General features: G+C 41.6%; 1 protein-coding gene across 1 annotated transcript in view; it reads left to right on the top strand.

Moving 5' to 3' along the window:
- The first annotated feature begins 570 nt into the window (after positions 1–570).
- The window catches only part of CHSY3 (chondroitin sulfate synthase 3), a 138,118-nt gene continuing 120,677 nt past the window's right edge, over positions 571–18,011 (top strand). Inside the window, exons 1-2 of the mRNA XM_015653573.3 lie at positions 571–1,526; positions 3,136–3,419. Of these exons, the coding sequence (XP_015509059.1) occupies positions 812–1,526; positions 3,136–3,419 (999 nt within the window). The 5' untranslated portion in view covers positions 571–811. The remainder of the gene's footprint in view (positions 1,527–3,135; positions 3,420–18,011) is intronic.

Raw genomic sequence — 18,011 nt, 5'->3', positions numbered from 1 at the left:
TCCACGCCACAGGAAAAGACACTCTCAGCTGGGGAGTTGTGAACTGTCAGGGGCAGAAAGCAGAGGCCAGAGCAGGGGCAGCGGAGAGGGCTTCTCTCCTCCCGACACGAGATCCCGGACCTCCCTTCCATGACCACCCCTCTGAAGAAGATGACCGGGCGGAACGGTCCTGTCCGGCGCCCCGTGGTCGCCCTCGGATGAAGATGATGAGACCCCGGCCTCGTCCGCTGAGACAGCGGGTCCGGGACGCACCGCAAAATCAGAGCTAAGGGAGGCTGTCGGGGAGAGCCCCACCCCTCCGCACCGCCCGGGGGACAACCCCGGCCTGCCCCTGCCCCAGCGGACAGGAGGGTCGCCGGCTGTCGGAGGGGCCCGTCCGGGTGCCGAGGCCGCGGCGCGGGGCATCCGCGAGAGGCATCTAAAAAAATCGTTTCCTTCCGGAGCGGCGGCGGCCGCCACTTCTCCGGCGCAGCTCGGGAGCCGGAGGCGCCCTCCGGGGTGAGGCGCTCGGCAGCCGCGGAGGAAGGCGGCGGGCGCTGCGCGGGGGCCGGGGCGGAGGAGGCAGAGCGGTGGGAGGGGCAGGGAGGGACCAGCCGCGGCGGGGACAAGGTGCCAGCGGAGCGGAGGCGCCGCCGCTCTCGCTCCGCCGCCCTCCCGCCCGCAGAAGTTTGACTCGGGAGCAGCGCAGCCGCCCGGGCCGCCGCGGCGGGGCAGGGACCCGCGGCGGGAGACGCCGCGCCTGAGGCCGCCGCGGGACGGGGGTCGCCTCCAGCGGGACTGCTGCTGCTCCGGGAGCCGCCCCGCCCGCGACATGGCAGCGCGATCCCGGAGACCCTGGCTGAGCGTGGTGCTAGGGCTGGTGCTGGGTTTCACCGCCGCCTCCTGGCTCATCGCCCCTAGAGTGGCCGAGCTCAGCGAGAAGAAGCGGCGCGGCGCCAGCCTCTGCTCCTACTACGGCCGCGCAGCGGGGCCGGGGGCGGCCCGGGGCGCGGCGGCGGCGGGCGGGCAGCAGGCGCCGCCGGGGGCAGCGGCGGTGCTGGGCGGCACGAGTTTCAGGAGCAGCCCCTGGGAGCTGCCGCCGGCGGCGGCGGAGGGCACGGTCTCCAGCCCCGCTGCCGGCGGGGAAGGGGAGCCGGAGGAGGAGGACGAGGGCGGCGAGAAGCGGAGCGGCCGGCCTGGCGGCAGCCACAACGGGAGTGGGGACTGGGGGGGAGCCCAGGGCTGCACCAAGCCCCGCAACTTCCTCTACGTGGGGGTGATGACGGCCCAGAAGTACCTGGGCAGTCGGGCGGTGGCGGCGCAGCGGACGTGGGCGCCCTCGGTGCCGGGCCGCGTGGAGTTCTTCTCCAGCCAGGGCTCCGCCGCGCCCCCCGGGATGCCCCCGCTGCCCGTCGTCGCCCTGCCAGGAGTGGACGACTCTTACCCGCCGCAGAAGAAGTCCTTCATGATGATCAAGTACATGCACGACCACTACCTGGACAAGTACGAGTGGTTCATGCGGGCGGACGACGACGTCTACATAAAAGGTGACCGGGGCGCATCCCGCCGGCGGGAGGCGGGGAGGAAGGGGAGCGATGGCTGGGAGTCCGGCGGAGTCCCACGGTGGGTCTGGGAGAGACTCGGTTCCAGACTAGGGCGGGGAGTGCATGGGGTGCGCCGACCTCGCCCCGCCGGGGTTCGCTTCCAGCCCCAGTGTGTGGGGCCTGGGGACCCGCCTCATCCCTGGGGGAATCCCGACGTGCCCGGGCCGGGCCGTCTCTGTGGAAGCCGCGACTCATTGGAGAGCCAAAACTGCGGGCTGTACCACGCCGGGCACAGTGAGCGGTCCCTTGGATGGGCGTGTGGTCCCGGTGCTGCCGTCCCCGCCCTCCCTTCCGTGGCGATCCTCCGGACGAGCCTCTGCCGTGGTCCGGCGGAGAGGGTCTGGTCTTAGCGGGCGCGGCGGGCTGCGAGGCGGTACAGGACCCACGACCCGACCGCAGGGTGTCTGGTGGTCACGCCTCGCCCCGGCCCCCGGTGGGGTGGGTGCGGGACTTCTCGGGAGCGGTGCTGCTGTCACCAGTATCAGCTCCCCGCCTGCCTCCACCCTGGGCTGGGCGAGCGGAGTGGAGCTGCTGCTCGGTGCAGCGGGCAGCGCCAGCCCTGCTCCCGTGCGAGTTTCATAGCGCCGGTAGGACGTGTTGTTCTGCAGCCTGCTTCCTTTTGGTCTGCGCTTGAGGCTGGCATTCCCGCACTTAGGAAAGGGAAGCCGAAGTTGAAAGCGTAAGCCCAGGTTGTGAGCTCAGTTGCTTACACTGTAGTAAGTTCATAGGTGGTGGCTGTACCCTTCCCTGTTTGTCAGTTAATTTTGAGTCTTTTAATAGGCTGCTTGCTTATCAGCTGTCATTCACCTGTCAAATAGTTGCAGATGTACACATGTATATAAATATATATACACACATTCTGTCGCAGATGTCAAGTTGTGTTTACTCTGAGCTCTTTTCGAAGTTGTACTGAGCTTGTCTTTAATAGATTTCGTCGTACCAAATTAAACCTATCTGGAAACTTAATTTCAAATAAATATTGAACAAAGTTTCCTAAAATAACTACCTAAGGGATTTGGAGGAAAACTGTATAAACATTGTGGCACTGGAACTATTTGAAACTGACAAGAGTTTTACTCTCTTTCCAAGGATTCTGTAATTAAACATGTTTTTCTTCATTAATTTAGATTTGCTCCGGTATTTTCAAAAAACAATCATATTAAAATCTTACCTGGTATTTCCCATCCACTCCCTTTCCTCCTCCACCTGGAACTGTATTGTCCAAATTGTCCAGCTTTAGGGACTTTTATACTAACAAGTGCTTTCCATCAGTATTGTTTGAACAGAACAAAGTTCACTGTTAAAAATTAAGTTTTGACCATATTCCAACTTTTGGCTGGAAGGAAAATTTCATTGTAATGTTAATTAAAAAAAACCAAACCTGTTAACTTGTCCAAAAATGTTTTCCATAAGGTGTAGAATATTGCTTTGGAAGTTATTTCCTCTGACAGTCTCAGGTACCTGTTATATTTTTATAAAAGCTTGAAGTACAGGAAAAGAGATGGCTGGTAGAGTAGCCAGAGAAATAACAGCAATCTTGTCTTTTTATCAGGTGAAAAATTGGAGGAGTTTCTTCGCTCACTGAACAGCAGTAAACCTCTGTATTTGGGGCAGACTGGTCTGGGTAATATTGAAGAACTCGGAAAACTGGGGCTGGAGCCTGGAGAAAATTTCTGCATGGGAGGGCCAGGAATGATCTTCAGCCGGGAAGTTCTCCGGAGGATGGTGCCACATATAGGTGAATGCCTTCGAGAAATGTACACCACTCATGAGGATGTAGAAGTGGGCAGGTGTGTCCGGAGGTTTGGAGGAACTCAGTGTGTTTGGTCCTATGAGGTGAGTGACAGTGTAAATCGCAGTGTTCTATTTGTTTACAGAGTTTTCCATCTTACAAGGTAAGTAGCTGTATCTGCAGTGTCTTTCCACCTAAATTATCTTCCAGTGTTTGCATCAGAATGTGAACTGCAGACTGTAAGGAAAAAAGAGAGGAAAATGATCACAGCATTTTGCTGTGATCATGTTTATTTCTACTTGTGTCTTACAGCTTTTGTTGGTCACAATTACTGCAGCCATGTTGCTATGCTGTAAGTTACTAGAGCATTACCTAGAGGATTTCAAAACAATCCTTGACAGGAAGCTGTTGTATTTGATATATATAAGGTTCAGGATGGATTGTTTTAAGCAGTCTTTTCAAGTTTGGATAAGCATGAGGCATATCTGCTTGCTCTGCATCAGTCTCTTGAAATATATTGCAGCATTTGAAGAATTGCCTGTATTTTCTTAATTACTCAGATGTATTTTATTTAAGTTTGTTATTGACAAAAGCAGAAATAGGTGTTGTTTGATTGGGTTGGTTTTTATTTTTACAGAAATGAAATTTGTTACACCGCCTTTCTATAATAGTGTTTAGTAATAGTGTTTTTCTTAGCATAGAACAGTGTTAAAATGGATTAAGAACACAGTTACACAGTGTAACAAATTTTCCTAGCCTGAACTAATTTTAGTTACAAATTACTTCATTCAGTAGTAGCATTTTCTAAAGTAATAGAGGTCTGTTGCAGTACCCAGAAGTTTATCTGCAATGCCATAACTAAAATTCATGCTGATTTCCCTGGAATTATTGTAGTAATTTGCAAGACTATCTTCATTGATGAAAATAGGCTAAGCATACAACTATAAGAAAGGGTAAGGGGTGAAACCTAACATGATGAATATTATTTCACTTATTTTGACCAATTCTGTAATATTAATATGTGCTTGCTCTTCTGGCACTCCCTCATTAATCAGGAAAAAATCCATTTAAATGGGCTGCAGAAAGAGGTTATGTGGTATTTAGTGTCAAAAAGTCAGAAAAAATATTTAATTTTGTGTAATAGCATTTTTCTGAATGGCCCAGGGAAGGGTGACCATTTATAAATAGGTTTGGTAGGCTACAGTGTATGTAAACAGGTAAATGAAAGAAAATACTACACACTTAGTACTAATTAGGAGACATCTTCTTTGCTTCACAGTAGAAAGATGCTTTTGGAGACTTTTTCATTGTGTGCTGTAAATGCCACTGTGAAATAATACTCCTGTTGCTCTGGCAGAGTGGGGAAGGCATTTATGGTGTTGATGGAAATCTATGTAGAAGAACTATGTAGGACCAGTGGTTCCTTGTCAGACATCAAGATGGCATGGTACATCCACAGCCTAGTGTTATGCTCTGATGTGTTTGGGCTGTGTCTGTACAAGGATATTTTCCAATCCTTGTGGGCATGTGGTGCTTGCTGATCAGTATCAGGTGACAGTATTAAGATTCTGCCTTGACAGTTTTATCATGGTTTTACCTTTGTTCTTATGGCTTGACCTGGGGAAAAGTCTGTGGAAGGGAACCAATAATATTGTCATCATGGTTATAATTTATTGTGATGCTGAATGTCAGGAGGTGTTCATTCCAGGCACTGATCTTAAGGGGGATGGAAAAAAAATATAGTTTTGGAGACTGACTTATATGAAAGTCCAGAAGCCCAACTTTTCATGGTAGGATTAAGACCTGGAAACAAACTTCCTGAAAAAAACCTCTTGCTTGTATGGGACCTGGAATAGAGTGACAACAGTCTTGGTTGTCTGTTGCTCTTGAAGGACGTGGGTCTATGTAGTAAAGAATAGAAGAAGAAAAAATATATTGGGCATTGCAATAGTCCCTACTAATTTCTGACCAGTATTTCTGTCTGATTCTGAAGAATCTTTGTTGCCAGTGCAGAAGCTGCTTGGGAAAATGCAGATGATTAAGACAAAGCTGCTTAGGATGTTATCCCAGCATTAAACCTATTTAGATTGGAGGGAGTGAAATGAGGTGTGTGGAAAGAGAAGCTGCATTTGTGCTTTGGCATAGTTTGTGCTGTGCAACAGTATGATACTGAGCAGATCTGTGTGTCACAGATTGCTAGATTATTTGGTGAAAAGAGTGATTTTTTTTTTCCTTGGGGCACTGAAACTGTTTCTGTGTGCTTTTTTTATTCCTGTGTTAGATCAGAAAAACTCTCTCTGTGCTAGGGGGGGAATATTCCTTCAGATACGTGTGCACAAAATCTAAGATTGGGGCCAGGACTTCCTGTATAGCCAGTTGCACTTTTGTCCTGAAGTCCTCTTGTTCTATGTAAGTATTAAACAGTCCTGTTGAACTGCAAGATTATTATGAACTTAGTTGATTTTGTTTGTATGTATTGGTAAAGATCAATGTAAGCTGGAAACAATTAAAATTCATAGGAGCTTTTTAGCTCCAGAAGAGTTAAATCACTGTTGCCTTATTTTTTACTATATTTCTTTTCTAAGAACTGGATTGGAAAGTCAAAGACTTGCTAAGAAAACCTGAAATGCATGATGTTTGCTGGGTGGCTCAGCTGGTGTAGTTGACTGGTTGTCTGTGAGAGTTTGTTCTGCTGCTACTTAGGGTTAGCCAGCAAGCATATGGTAGCTTATATGCATAATATGCTTGCTGACAAGGAGAGGGTAACAATTTGGCATTGTTTTAAGAATTTTTTTACAATTTTTTGTTGTAAGAATGAATGAGAAAAGGTTTATGAGCCTGCAGTGAGCCATTCTTATGTTGAGCTTTCTAGAGTTGAATTCTAATTCTGCCAGAGTTGAAGCCAGGGCTAAAGATTGGGTCTCCCACATACCAAGTGACTCACAGCTGAGGTGATGAGCCTCTCTCTGTCTATGCTGATGGAGCTCCTCCACTCTAAATAAAGAATTAGTCATAGATTGCTGACAGAGTAAACCTAATGACAGTGTTTTTAGGGTCCTTGTGAAAAATGGAGGACAGGAAGAGGATGACACTCAGGTTAGTGTTTATTTTTGATTGCTGTCCTCTGATGGACTTGTGCAGCCCTGTGTGAGCTGGAACAGGGGCTGGATCCACTTTTCTGAGCATGAGCATCAGGAGAAAAGTAGGTGGTCACAGTTGGAAAAGTGTCAAACTGCTTCTTGAGAGCAGCTTGGATTCAAATTGTCTGGAAGCAACAGTTGAACTGTAGCCTAAATTTAGTCCATTTCCTTCATTCATGAGGAGGAGTCTTCTAGAAATGTATTTTGGATGGATCATTTTCTTTCTACAAAAGATCCACCCTTGTTCTGCTATATTTTTTTGATTATGTTTTATTTTATGCTTAGTTTTTATGATGCTGCAATGATTGAGCATTGCAGTGATTATACCTCAATGATTGAGGTATAATAAAACTGAAAAATTTGTCCAAAGTATCTCTGTAAATAGTCTGCTGGTTTTTGTAAGGTCATGGCATCTTATGCTTCCCCAAATAAGAAACTAAAGATTAAAAGGGCCTTTTGATTTGTTTTCAGAATGCATATTTCAAGCTGTCACTCTGTTCCACTAATTTTGAAGCCTTCAAATGGTTTTATTTTAAAGGAATGAAGAAATTAGCTTGCCTTTAGTGAGTTATGTGTTTTTCATTCTTTTGAAAATGAAAGTGTAGTTTTAAAACTGAGATGCTGTGTACACCCTCAATTTTCTGTTTAAGAGGAACTTGAGTATAAAGGATGATTTGGAATAAAGAGCTGATTGCTTCATCTCTCTTCCCTTCACCCCCCACCCCCCTCTTTTTTTAAAATATATATTTTGCATTTCAGAAGACCATTTTTTAATTTATAACCTGAGATTTGAACAGATTAAATAGTGTAGCTCCATAAAATGGTGAAATAAAATTCTATGTATGAAATAAGTGACTATAACAATTGAAGGAGGCACTCAATGTCAGGTAATATAATAAATATTACCAGAAAATGTGTTTTTTTAGAAAATGAAAAATGCAGCATAAAATGTCTAAAGACAATTCATTGGTGTATTTGTAACATATAATCAAATGCTTGCAAAGCTTTTCTTTTTGTAGTCTTTTTTCCCTTTTTATGGATGAAAATCATATCTAATGTTTTAAGGTAGAAGAGACCCATAAGAATTATCAAGTCCAGTGCTTGCTATGTTCACTTTAGAGTTAAAACTACATTCCTCCAAAACGTCCTATACAGTCCTTTTGTATTGTGTAGGTTGATGTTGAAAGAAAATATGGTACTTTGTACATACAAGTAGTTCACTTAAATTATATATCTATTTTTCCCAGGTTTTTTTCCCCCTTTGTTTCCAAAGTTCAAGGACAACCATAGAGTACAGTCTCATTACTGCAAAACCCTTTTAGTAAAACAGCTCCCTGATATCCTATTCATTGTTGATTTTCAGTAGTTACAGTAAATACTGCTGTAAATTTCATGGGAAAATGCCTCTTTGGATCAAGCTGTGTGCTCAGAAACTTTTCTTTTACAGTACATTGGTATTTTGACTGTCTCTGGTGGCACTGGAACTTTGTAAACCATTTTATATCTCTTCCTCTAAAAATACTTTATGTATTCTGTTTTAATTTAGGTTTTCCTTCTTGATGTGTTTTAATATCTCATTTGAGGCTTTATCTCTCTCTTTGGTGAAGATCAGTACTAAGCTTTGGGTTCAAACAGCACCAAACAGAAGCATTAGAAGTGTGTGTGCCTTTGATGATGATAGGATGGTATTTTGCTCATTTTGGGTATTGGAATGATCAGTCTTGAAGCAGCAGTGCCCACCCCCACTTAAGCTGTTGAATTTGGACAGCGTCATTAGGTAGTTACATAAACGCAGCCAATACTTTAAAAAAGCTCATGAAAACATGAAGTCAGCTATCAGTGATCCTAGAATAAAAATGCTTTGAAGAGTGGACTCTTGCAGTAGGGGTCTCTGAGAGTATATGAAGAAAAATCAGATGATCCCAGAGGCCTTTGACCTTTTTGCATAAATGGACATTTTCTGATACCGGATTGCTTGTGTGCTGTTGTTAATTGGTAACTGTTTGTTACCAATATCTATCCAATTAGTGATATTAACTGTACTTATAAAATTTTTTTACTTTAAGTGATTCTCACCTGGTTAGAAAAATGAGTTATATTTTCATCCTATTGTAGTATAATGTTTCTGTGTGTACATGATACAAATAACTGTAAATCCTTAAATTCATATCCTATTGTTGTAAGCATGGTGGTAAACCAGGTCATTACTCTTGCCCTGTGTGGCTCTGTCTGGTCCTCACTTGAGCTGCCAGCCCTGACTGTGCTGTGCACTTCTTCCTCTTTCTCTGGCTTTCTACATAACCTCCTGTCATCCATTTACTCTTTTACGTGGGGAATTTGGGGAGACTGCCCAAGACCACTGCCTCCCTTGGGTTCATGAACCCTGGGCGCTCCTTAATCCTTCTTGATTCTGCCATGATCAGTTGGTCTGGGAAGTTGAAGAATGTCATGGTGAGAAAGCAGAGTCATCCCTGGGAATTGCATGTTCCTGAGTCATCAGTATTTCCTCATGTGGCTCAGTACAACTGCAAGAGCTGGAGTTACCATTGTTTGGCGTCTTTATTGTGAAGGATGGCATTCCCATAGCTACCACAGAGATGTGCAGAAGAGCACAGAAGCCTATGGCAGTGCTCCACTCTATGAGGGTATCTGATCTGTGGAGCCAAGGGCTAAGAGGACCATTTCTCACCTGGTCGAGTGCTAAGGTCTCTCACATTTCTGTCCTGGTTTCAGGTGTTCTGTGTTTTCTGCTTTGCCCCAAGAGGAAGTATTACTCGTGCCTTTTTGGAGTTTTAGAGCTGGGTAATTGTGACACCTGGTGCTGGGTTACCAAGATACAGAAAGACTCTTGGGCATGTTTGCATGTCCCTGGTATAAAGAATGCATGGCTACACCTTCCTTCTAATGTGTTTTTATCTAACAGCAGCCCTTTGTGTGGAGGACTAAGTGGACTAGCTAAGAGATTTAGAGTCAGTTGCAAATGTTTGAATATTCTTAAAGTAAGTATTCTAACATTTTTCCTTTTTAAGAGTAAGCTCTGGTTTGACTTACCAATGGATTCCACAGACAAGAAGAAAAAAGTTCCTAAATTATTAGAAATGTGTCTTTAGTTCTGCTTATGCGTATCCTGAACCATGTCTTGGTGTCTCTGGATGTTTAAAGCTAACCATGTTAGATTTTTTCCCTCAAGTTTGCTGTCATTTTGTTGGAAATATTTTCTCAAGACTTTTGTGCTATTGAATATATCTAGGTGGTACTTCCATAGATGTCTAGTGCAGAAGTCTAGGTGTTCAAATGTTTAAAAGAGTGTTTGTCATGAGCTTAGGCAATTGCAGCACAAGTGTTGTAAGAGATAGCTTGTGTAAACCCATCAGATCATCAGTCTTTACAGTGCTCTATTACTGTACAAGAAGGAATAAGCTTCATTTTTAAAATGACAGAAACAGATGAATAACCGCATTAGTGTCAGCTTTAAGTGAATTCATGAAACAAAGCAAGATGAAACCCTTATGTTTAATTTTTTTTTTCTCTGAAATAGTTTTTATAGTTTACCTTAAAATCAAGTAAACCTAACCACACAGGAAGCATTAGTTTCTGTAGATATTTCCAGAATTATGCTTTCAAAGTTTTGTCTTTCTTACAAGTTCTAAAATAACTGCTTCACATATATATATATATATATATATATGACATATACAGATCTGATTGTGGTAATTAATCATGTTTTGACTAACATTTTTTTGGTTGTCCTACTTCAGCCTTTCTGAAGATGAATGGTTAGTTGAAATGAAATAGTAGAGAGTTATTGAAAGTGTGTTTAATCTTTTCAAAGACCTGAAAGCCCACAGATTGTTTCTTCCTGCTCCCTCCTGACCCCCAGTGCAGATGAGTTTTGTTACTGGTTCTGGGCTATTCTTTGTTTCTCTTCTCATCTCAATTTAGAAAAATCTCACAGAGATAACTTTTTCCTGACTTGGACTTTCCGACTTCACATCTTTTGAGATCAAAAGACATACTTCTACTGAAATAGAAAATGCTCACAAAAGAGAGAGGCTGGAAGTTGTAAACAGAGGGAGTTACAAAAATTATTTTAAATAAAAGCTATTAAATGTATTCTTGAAACCTAATGGAATACTACAGTAGGATGTGTCTTTTTTCAGAAGAATAAGCTTTCTAGCTACTCTTTCAGTTTGTATCTTTCTTGGGGTTTTCTTCAGGTAGACAAGGAGGCATAAAATGTAGCTGGATCATTTGAAGTCTTCTTGCTCTATTTTACAGTTCTCATTACCAAAGTGCTTGCCAGCTCTTTTCAGTTCTTATGTGAGAAGGCATATATTAACTCATCATCAGCATATGTGGCTGTACCATATTCTCTGCAATATGTTTTTATTTAGTCACTTTCATTGCATTGCATAGCACAAAATACTTGAAGAATACCTCACATATTAAAATTGTAGCAAGAATTGCTAGCTTTGAAGAGTTTATTCCATCAGACCAGTGCTAGGTACTGATTTAATCTCAAGATGAGTGCCAGGTTGGTCACTTTTTGGTACATATTTGGAACTGGGGAGCAAATAAATGTGTAGTTCCACCCTCACTGCAATATTTTTAGCTTCTGGGTATTACTCTAAGGAAAGATTTTTTGGCTTGCCTGTAAGAAATCTTTTAAAGCATTCATATACTTTCAAAAATAAAGAACATCTTGAACTAGAGGTATAATTTTAGGAAATTCTGGAGGAGGATAAGCAGCCTGGTAACTGATACAGTCTTCTTGAATGCTGTTTTATGTAGGATTTAGTCTCAAGATGAACCTAGGAAAAGAGTTAGTTGTTTGTTTATTTTTAAATGTAGGGGTGTTGAGATATGTTGCCATTATCTTTTATGTAGTACTCTTGAGACACACTTTCAACACATCGGTTGAAGTTTTACCTTTAGTAAAATGAAAGCTAAAAAATATTTTTAAAAAACTCTTAAAACAAATCTTCTGGAGTATGTTGGTTTAACCATACAGTTGAATACTGAAAGCTGAAACCTGAGGTTCTGACTGGACAGATTGTCTATTTGGTTTTAATTTTTAGTTTGTGATATTTTATTTAGAAACTTGAAACTATTCATTTTAATAAGTTTAAAATAGGATGGTAAGCTTTTTGTTTGGTTGGTTTGGCGTTTTTGTGTGTGTGTGTACTTGTTACTTTGAAGGACTTTATACTTTCAGGAGTGCTTTAAAGTGCTTTGCAGTGCTTTTAAAACATTTGAGTCCCAAAAGTGGTTTTTCTTATTTTTTTTTAATTACTATTTTTTTACAAATATTCAAGGACAAGTTAACATCTGAAGGGCAAAAAAATCTCATCACCAGGGACACTGCTTCTTTTGACCCAGGACTTGCTGGTATAAAAGAAGTGCTTGTTCATGGGGTCCTTTCTGAGTGCATCATCTGTGAATGAGCTCCTCATGGTGTACAAACAAATGCATTGAAGAAATGCAGCATTTCTTTACCAGTATATGTGGCTGCAATGTTGTGGAAATATATGTGGCTTTTGCTGCTGCATGTGGCATACTCTGTAATTAGTCATGCAGGGAAATGTGCATGTGTGCATATGCATATGTTTGAAGTGTGTGCCTAGGTGATAACCAAGCCTCCAGGGGCATCAGTGGAAGTCCTTTGGAGAATAACATGTGCTTCTAAGTAGTTACTGCAGTCTCTCCACTGTAAAGCTTAAGAATTTGGCTTTCAGTTTGTTTTAAATTTATCTTTCCAGTTAGAGCTATGTCCTTTGGTTCTGCATGTATGTATTTTTTTTACTTCAATTTAACATAGCTTTTTTTAGCCTTCCTTGTAAGCTTTTTCTTTACTGCTGAAGACCGTAGTACACCTATTATCATCATAATGACTTTTCGTCACAGAAAGGACCCATCTGATGGACCAGCTCTTATCCTATTAGAATTGCGCAAGTTCCTATTGTTGATCATGACAAAACACAATGACTTTTTATGTCATTTTTTTATCAATTTGGAGCAAAATTTTCTGAAGTGAGTTCCAGAAGTCAGAGAATTTAGCTACAACAAATGTAGCTAATGACTAAGCTTCTAGGAAAGTACTTATCTGAGCAAATGAAACAGTTTTGTTATGTGCTTTTGATGTATTTAATTGTTGTTTTGAAATAATCTGTTAGGCATGAATCTGCCCTGCAAGAAGGAATGAAAGCAGGTGCTAGTATTCTGCATGCTTTTATTCTGTGCTATATTTTTGTGGTTTATTTTTTATTCATTTGGTAGAGGGAAAACCTGCACCTAACAGGGTAGTTGAATACAATATAAAATATTGTCAAATGGTACAAAGTAATTTTGAACAACATAATACTGAGGGGTCCAAGAGGGCCATGTAAGTGTATATGCATTTCTTTTGTGGAATTTAATGCTTGAGGCTTGCTTAGAGTTATAGAGTGTGTCTGTTACATCCTTGCAAAAATGGATTATTGTTTTTACTTTCAAGAAGGAATTCTGTACCAAAACTACGGTTTGGTATTCCTATTGCCATAGGAAGCTGGTGCTCATGTCACCTCTTCCAAATCTGTTAACCTTAGTTTTTAGTCTATAAAGTCCACCTTTCCATTCTTAAATTCCTAGCCATGCTGTGGTGCCATGCATGTATGCTTAAATGTGGCAACTCTATCATAGTAGGGAGATATAAATGATGTATAGTCTTTGTGGAGCAGAGAGCCTTGAGAGAGCTAAGATTGACCTTCTTTTTGTAGTATGCTTATCAACTTGCCCAGCCTGAGCTTCCTAACTCATGGCTGGAAAAATATTTTGAACAGCAGTGGCTTTATTATTTTATCTGTACTCCTCCTAGAAAAACTGACTGCCCATGTCTTGGATGGGTGGACTCTTTAATGGGTAAAACACTGGATGGCTGGGCCCAGACTGTTGTGGTGAATGGAGGTAAATCCAGTTGGTGGCTGATTGCTACCCCTTGGCTTGACTTTGTTGCCAGTTCTGTGTAACATCTTTATTGATGGTCTGGAGATGGGGATTGAGGGCAATCAATAAAATTGCCAATCAAATCAGTACATTTGTTAGACATCACAAAGCTGGGTAGGAGTATTGATCTGCTGGAGGGCAGGAAGACCTGTACAGACCCAATCAGTGGGCCAAGTACAAACTGCATGAGGCTCAATAAGGAAAGGTGCCAGCTTCTGCATTTTAGTCTCAGCAAACCCATCAGCCCTACAGGCTGGGGGAGAGAGGTGCTCAGCAAAAAGGGACTTGGGGGTGCTCACTGAGGGCCAGTTCAGAGTGAGCCAGCATGCGCCCAGGTGGCCAAGAAGGCCAATGGCCATCTTGGCCTGAATCAAGAACCGTGTGGCCAGCAGGACAAGGGAGGTGATCATCCTTCTGTACATGGAGCTGCTGAGGCTGCACTTCAGGTCCAGCTTTGGCCCCCTCACATCTCCAGGACATTGAGGTGCTGGGGCTTGTCCAGTGAAAGTCAACAAGGCTTATGAAAGGACTAGAAAACATGTCTTATGAGGAATGGCTGAGGGAGTTGTGTTTGTTTCATCACTAGGAGAGGAGGCCCAGGGGAGATCTCTACAACTCCCTGAAAGGAGGCTGAAGTGAGGTGGGGGTCTGTCTCGTCTACTGTGCCTGCAGTGATAGGACCAGAGGAAATGGCCTTCAGCTGAGACAGGAGAACCAGATTAGATATTAGAAAAAAATTATGTTAGATGCTGGGTTAAGTCTTTCAGTTATATAGGAAAAGAAACTGTGGTGAGTAGTATAAAAACAGAATCATAAAGAATTGCTCTGTTACTTTTTTATAAGGAGTTTAAAGAATTTATTTTTTTTTTGTTTTGTGGTATAATTATTACTCTTTGATCACTGAGGAAAAACAGATAATAATGAGAAATGTTAAATAGTTTTTGGCATCTGTTAATCAATACAGATAATAAGACAGCAATGCTCTTGTATTTAACAGGTTGAAATTTCCATTCATTCACAGACTCTGAGAAGGTATTTAAAATATCTTCCACACATCCCACGATTAGTTTTTTTGTGAACACACTAAGCTCTGTCTAAAATAATAGGATTTTCCATTTTACTTGTCTTGCGCCTCTGGAATATTGTTGTATAAATGCAGTTTCTTCAATAAATAGTGCTTTAAACTTGTTTGAGGCAAATATGCAGCTGTTTTTTCTTCTATGAGCTGTTATTTACTTTAAAGAGCTCTTGTATCTATATTGATAAGATACTATTGAGGTTTCATTTGGTGATTTATCAGGATTCACAATCGTACTGTTCCCTTAATCACCTTTCCTTTAACTTGCCTCAGTCTCTTTGTTTTTTTTTTTAAATGCATGATCAGGATTATGTATGGTACTATTGTGTGGGAAATTGTATGTAACTTCTACTGTAATGCTCAATGTTCAGCCTTGAACCTCAACTACTGTGGCTCAGGATTCCATTTATCATTTTTAAGGCTTTGTCACTCTGTAAATTCATCACTATTTTTCAGTTGGTTCATACTGCCAGGTCAGTGTCATCTTTGGCTGTTTTTACCCAGTGAACTTCTGACTACAGAACATTCCAGTTGAGTTAAAATTTACTAGTATAGTAGTTGCACTGTTTAATCCTGTTGCTATTGGAAAACTGTGCCATTCTAAACATAATGTTGCAATATCAGCCAAAAATGGCCTTTTCTTGTGTAAAGGGAATGTTCCTGGTTCCCACTGTGACCTCCACAGCAAAGGCAGATGCTATGGTAGAATGAGAGGGAATGTGTAGTATTTTGTGATCATGTCCCATGTGGAAAATGACAGCCATTGTGTTCAGTCTGTTTGTACCTCCTGACAGGCAAATGGTTAGTGAATAATAAAGGTTTTGTTTCACAAAGAGCTAAGTCACATTATGATACTTGTTGGGGGCTTTAATTTCAACTAGAGGAAGCAATTCAGTGCATCTTAGAAGAAAGTCACCTTTTGGTTTTTCAACTTTATCCTCTGCCATTTGCCATTTTCTTTTCTGCTGTTCATTGTTAGTTAAATGACTCCAAATAAACATATAGATGACCAGAAACTCCCAGAGGGTTATCTTTGAACACTGGAATTCCTTTTACAAATCTGTAATGTGACTCTAAAGCTGAACATCTATGGAAGACAAACATACAGTAGTTTCCCATTTTGCTTTGCATCCTTCGTAGCAAGGACAAGTACTTGCTGGAAGCTTGAATACTGAAGTCGGCTGGCAGAGTTGATGTTTCTGGTTAAAATATGTTGACTGTGTAATACAGGTCCTTTTGTGCTATGAATTCACACCTAATTTAGAAAAAAAAATCCACTGTGTAGTGTTCATGAATGCTTTAATTAATGAAAAATTGAAGTGGAAGATTCCAATTAATTGTTTCTGGAAATAAAGGTTGAAGAAGTGTGTCTGTATATGTGTGCACACACATGTGCATGTAGATATGTATATATATGTGACAAATGCTAGCAGAGATTGCCACTGCTTTTTAATGTGACAGTTGGAGGCAATTTCCTTGAAATATCTAAAATAATATATGAAATTTTAGAAGTGTCTTTTGGCCAGGTTGGCAATCATGTTCTTGTGAAAACAAGACTTGCATAAATGCATGTTTTTTTTCCAGTGTTGACGCTTCTTCAGAGCTTTTAAACTTCAGTAATAAGTAGTAAATATATGTGTGTTAAATCTTATGTGTGCCTATATTTCTTAGGCAGTTTAGTTCATGCCTGTGTGTTCAGGTTGGCAACAGTCCTGCAACTGATACCAAACAAATGGCTCAGTCATTGCAGTGCAGAAGCAGTCTGCTTCTGCCAGCTCTGGCAGCTTTCTTGGAAGAGAGATGTCAACTTTTGCAGAACTTAGCTTTTCCTAAGTAAATAAATTATTGCAAGCTGTAGACCTAAAGCTGCCTTGGAGTCTGCTTGCAGTGATCTATGTTACGTGCTGATATATCCTTTGGTATGAAAAGATATGTTTTCAGTGCCTTTTTGGCATTCAAAAGATGAGAAGAGCCATAAAGCTCTTGAGGATGCTCTGAAGGCCCTTAGTACGTGCAGGCGTTAAAGCTACTGCCTTGTGAAGGGTGTTCTGAGCCAAGATGAAATCAGTCCACCTTCTCTCTTTGCTCTGATAAAAATCACTATCCTTTTATGTCCTTAGAGCTGTAGCAGGGAACCTGTGGCTTGTAGGAAAGATGTGGCCCTTGGATCTGTCATAGTCTGCAGCAGCATTTTTGTGTTCTGCTTTTGGGTGACACAAAACCATGTGGGAGCTGGAAACTCACCAAAATGTTTGGTTCACCAGGAGTCATTTCTTCCCTACACAAAGTTTGTTTCCTCTCCTATCATGCTGCACTTGCTCTTTGTGTACATCTCTTTAGCCTACTTTGTGGGAAGTCTCTCTAATTTAAAGTTCAATTAAATGTATGTCACATACTGAATACAGTGACTTATTTTCTGCCGTAAAATTTCCTCCTTGCTCAGAACTTACATTCCCTTCATCCTCTGTCTCTTTCTATGACTTTGCCCTTTGTATTCTGTTGCCATTTGGTCTCGTTTGCAGTAAATTTTTTTCTTCTGACTATTGCTCTGCTTTTGAAGTGACATGAAAGCCTATAAAACCATACAAAATTGCTTCGTGTTACTGTGGAAGTGAAACTGTTTCAATAAACGCTGTGATCTGTCTATAAAAAGAAAAAAAAAAAATCCTGCTAATGAAATAGATGTGCAAGGCAAACATATTAAAGGAATGATATGGGCTGTTAATATATCCTTCAGTGGTTTGAACACACATAGGAAGGAGAGATGTCATTTTCAGTGCATGAAACATTAATCACTTTTGGAGGTTATTAAGGAGGAGGTATTTTTTTCCTAGTAGTTTATGAGCTTTTTTTTTTTTCCACCAAGGTCCTAGGAAAATAGCTTTTAAGTATGCTGCTTACTTCAATCAAGAAATATGTCCATAGACACTTCTTAGCCATATTTTCTACCTCAAATCTTCAGATTTTAAAATTACTATATGTATTTTCTTAAGAATACTGTCTCTTATTTTTCCAGAGAAAGTCCTACGATTTTTTAAATGTTTTTTTAGTTTTGTAGGGAGATGACAACTGGAAGGTTGGGTGCAGTATAGGCTACTGTTGTGTCAATCTCTGGTGCACTGCATCCTGAAATGAAAGGGTATGAGGCTGTTTTTTCTCACACAGCGATAATGGCATTAAAGCTGGTGCTCTGCCTTCTTCCTTCTGTGTAACCCCATTGTGCTGAGCAGCTGAATGCCACTGCCTGAAGTGTTGCTTTGATACTAGACAGATTATAAGATAAACTAAATTTTCTTGGGGCTTCCTGTGTGTCTCCTGAGTATTTTTTATTGTTTTTATTATTATTTGTTATTCATCTTCAGTACCTCTTTTCAGTGGCAAAAGGTCATATAAACTGCTACTGAATGCATAAGACCACAATTTTTATACATACCCTTTTTGTTCACTCATGATTCGTAGTTCTTCAGCTCTTAAATATTAATGACATGTAGCAATCT

Source organism: Parus major, chromosome Z (assembly GCF_001522545.3).
Source record: "Parus major isolate Abel chromosome Z, Parus_major1.1, whole genome shotgun sequence".
Lineage (NCBI taxonomy): Eukaryota > Metazoa > Chordata > Aves > Passeriformes > Paridae > Parus > Parus major.
The sequence above is the reverse complement of the archived record's forward strand: the minus strand, read 5'-3'. Positions and strand labels throughout refer to the sequence as shown.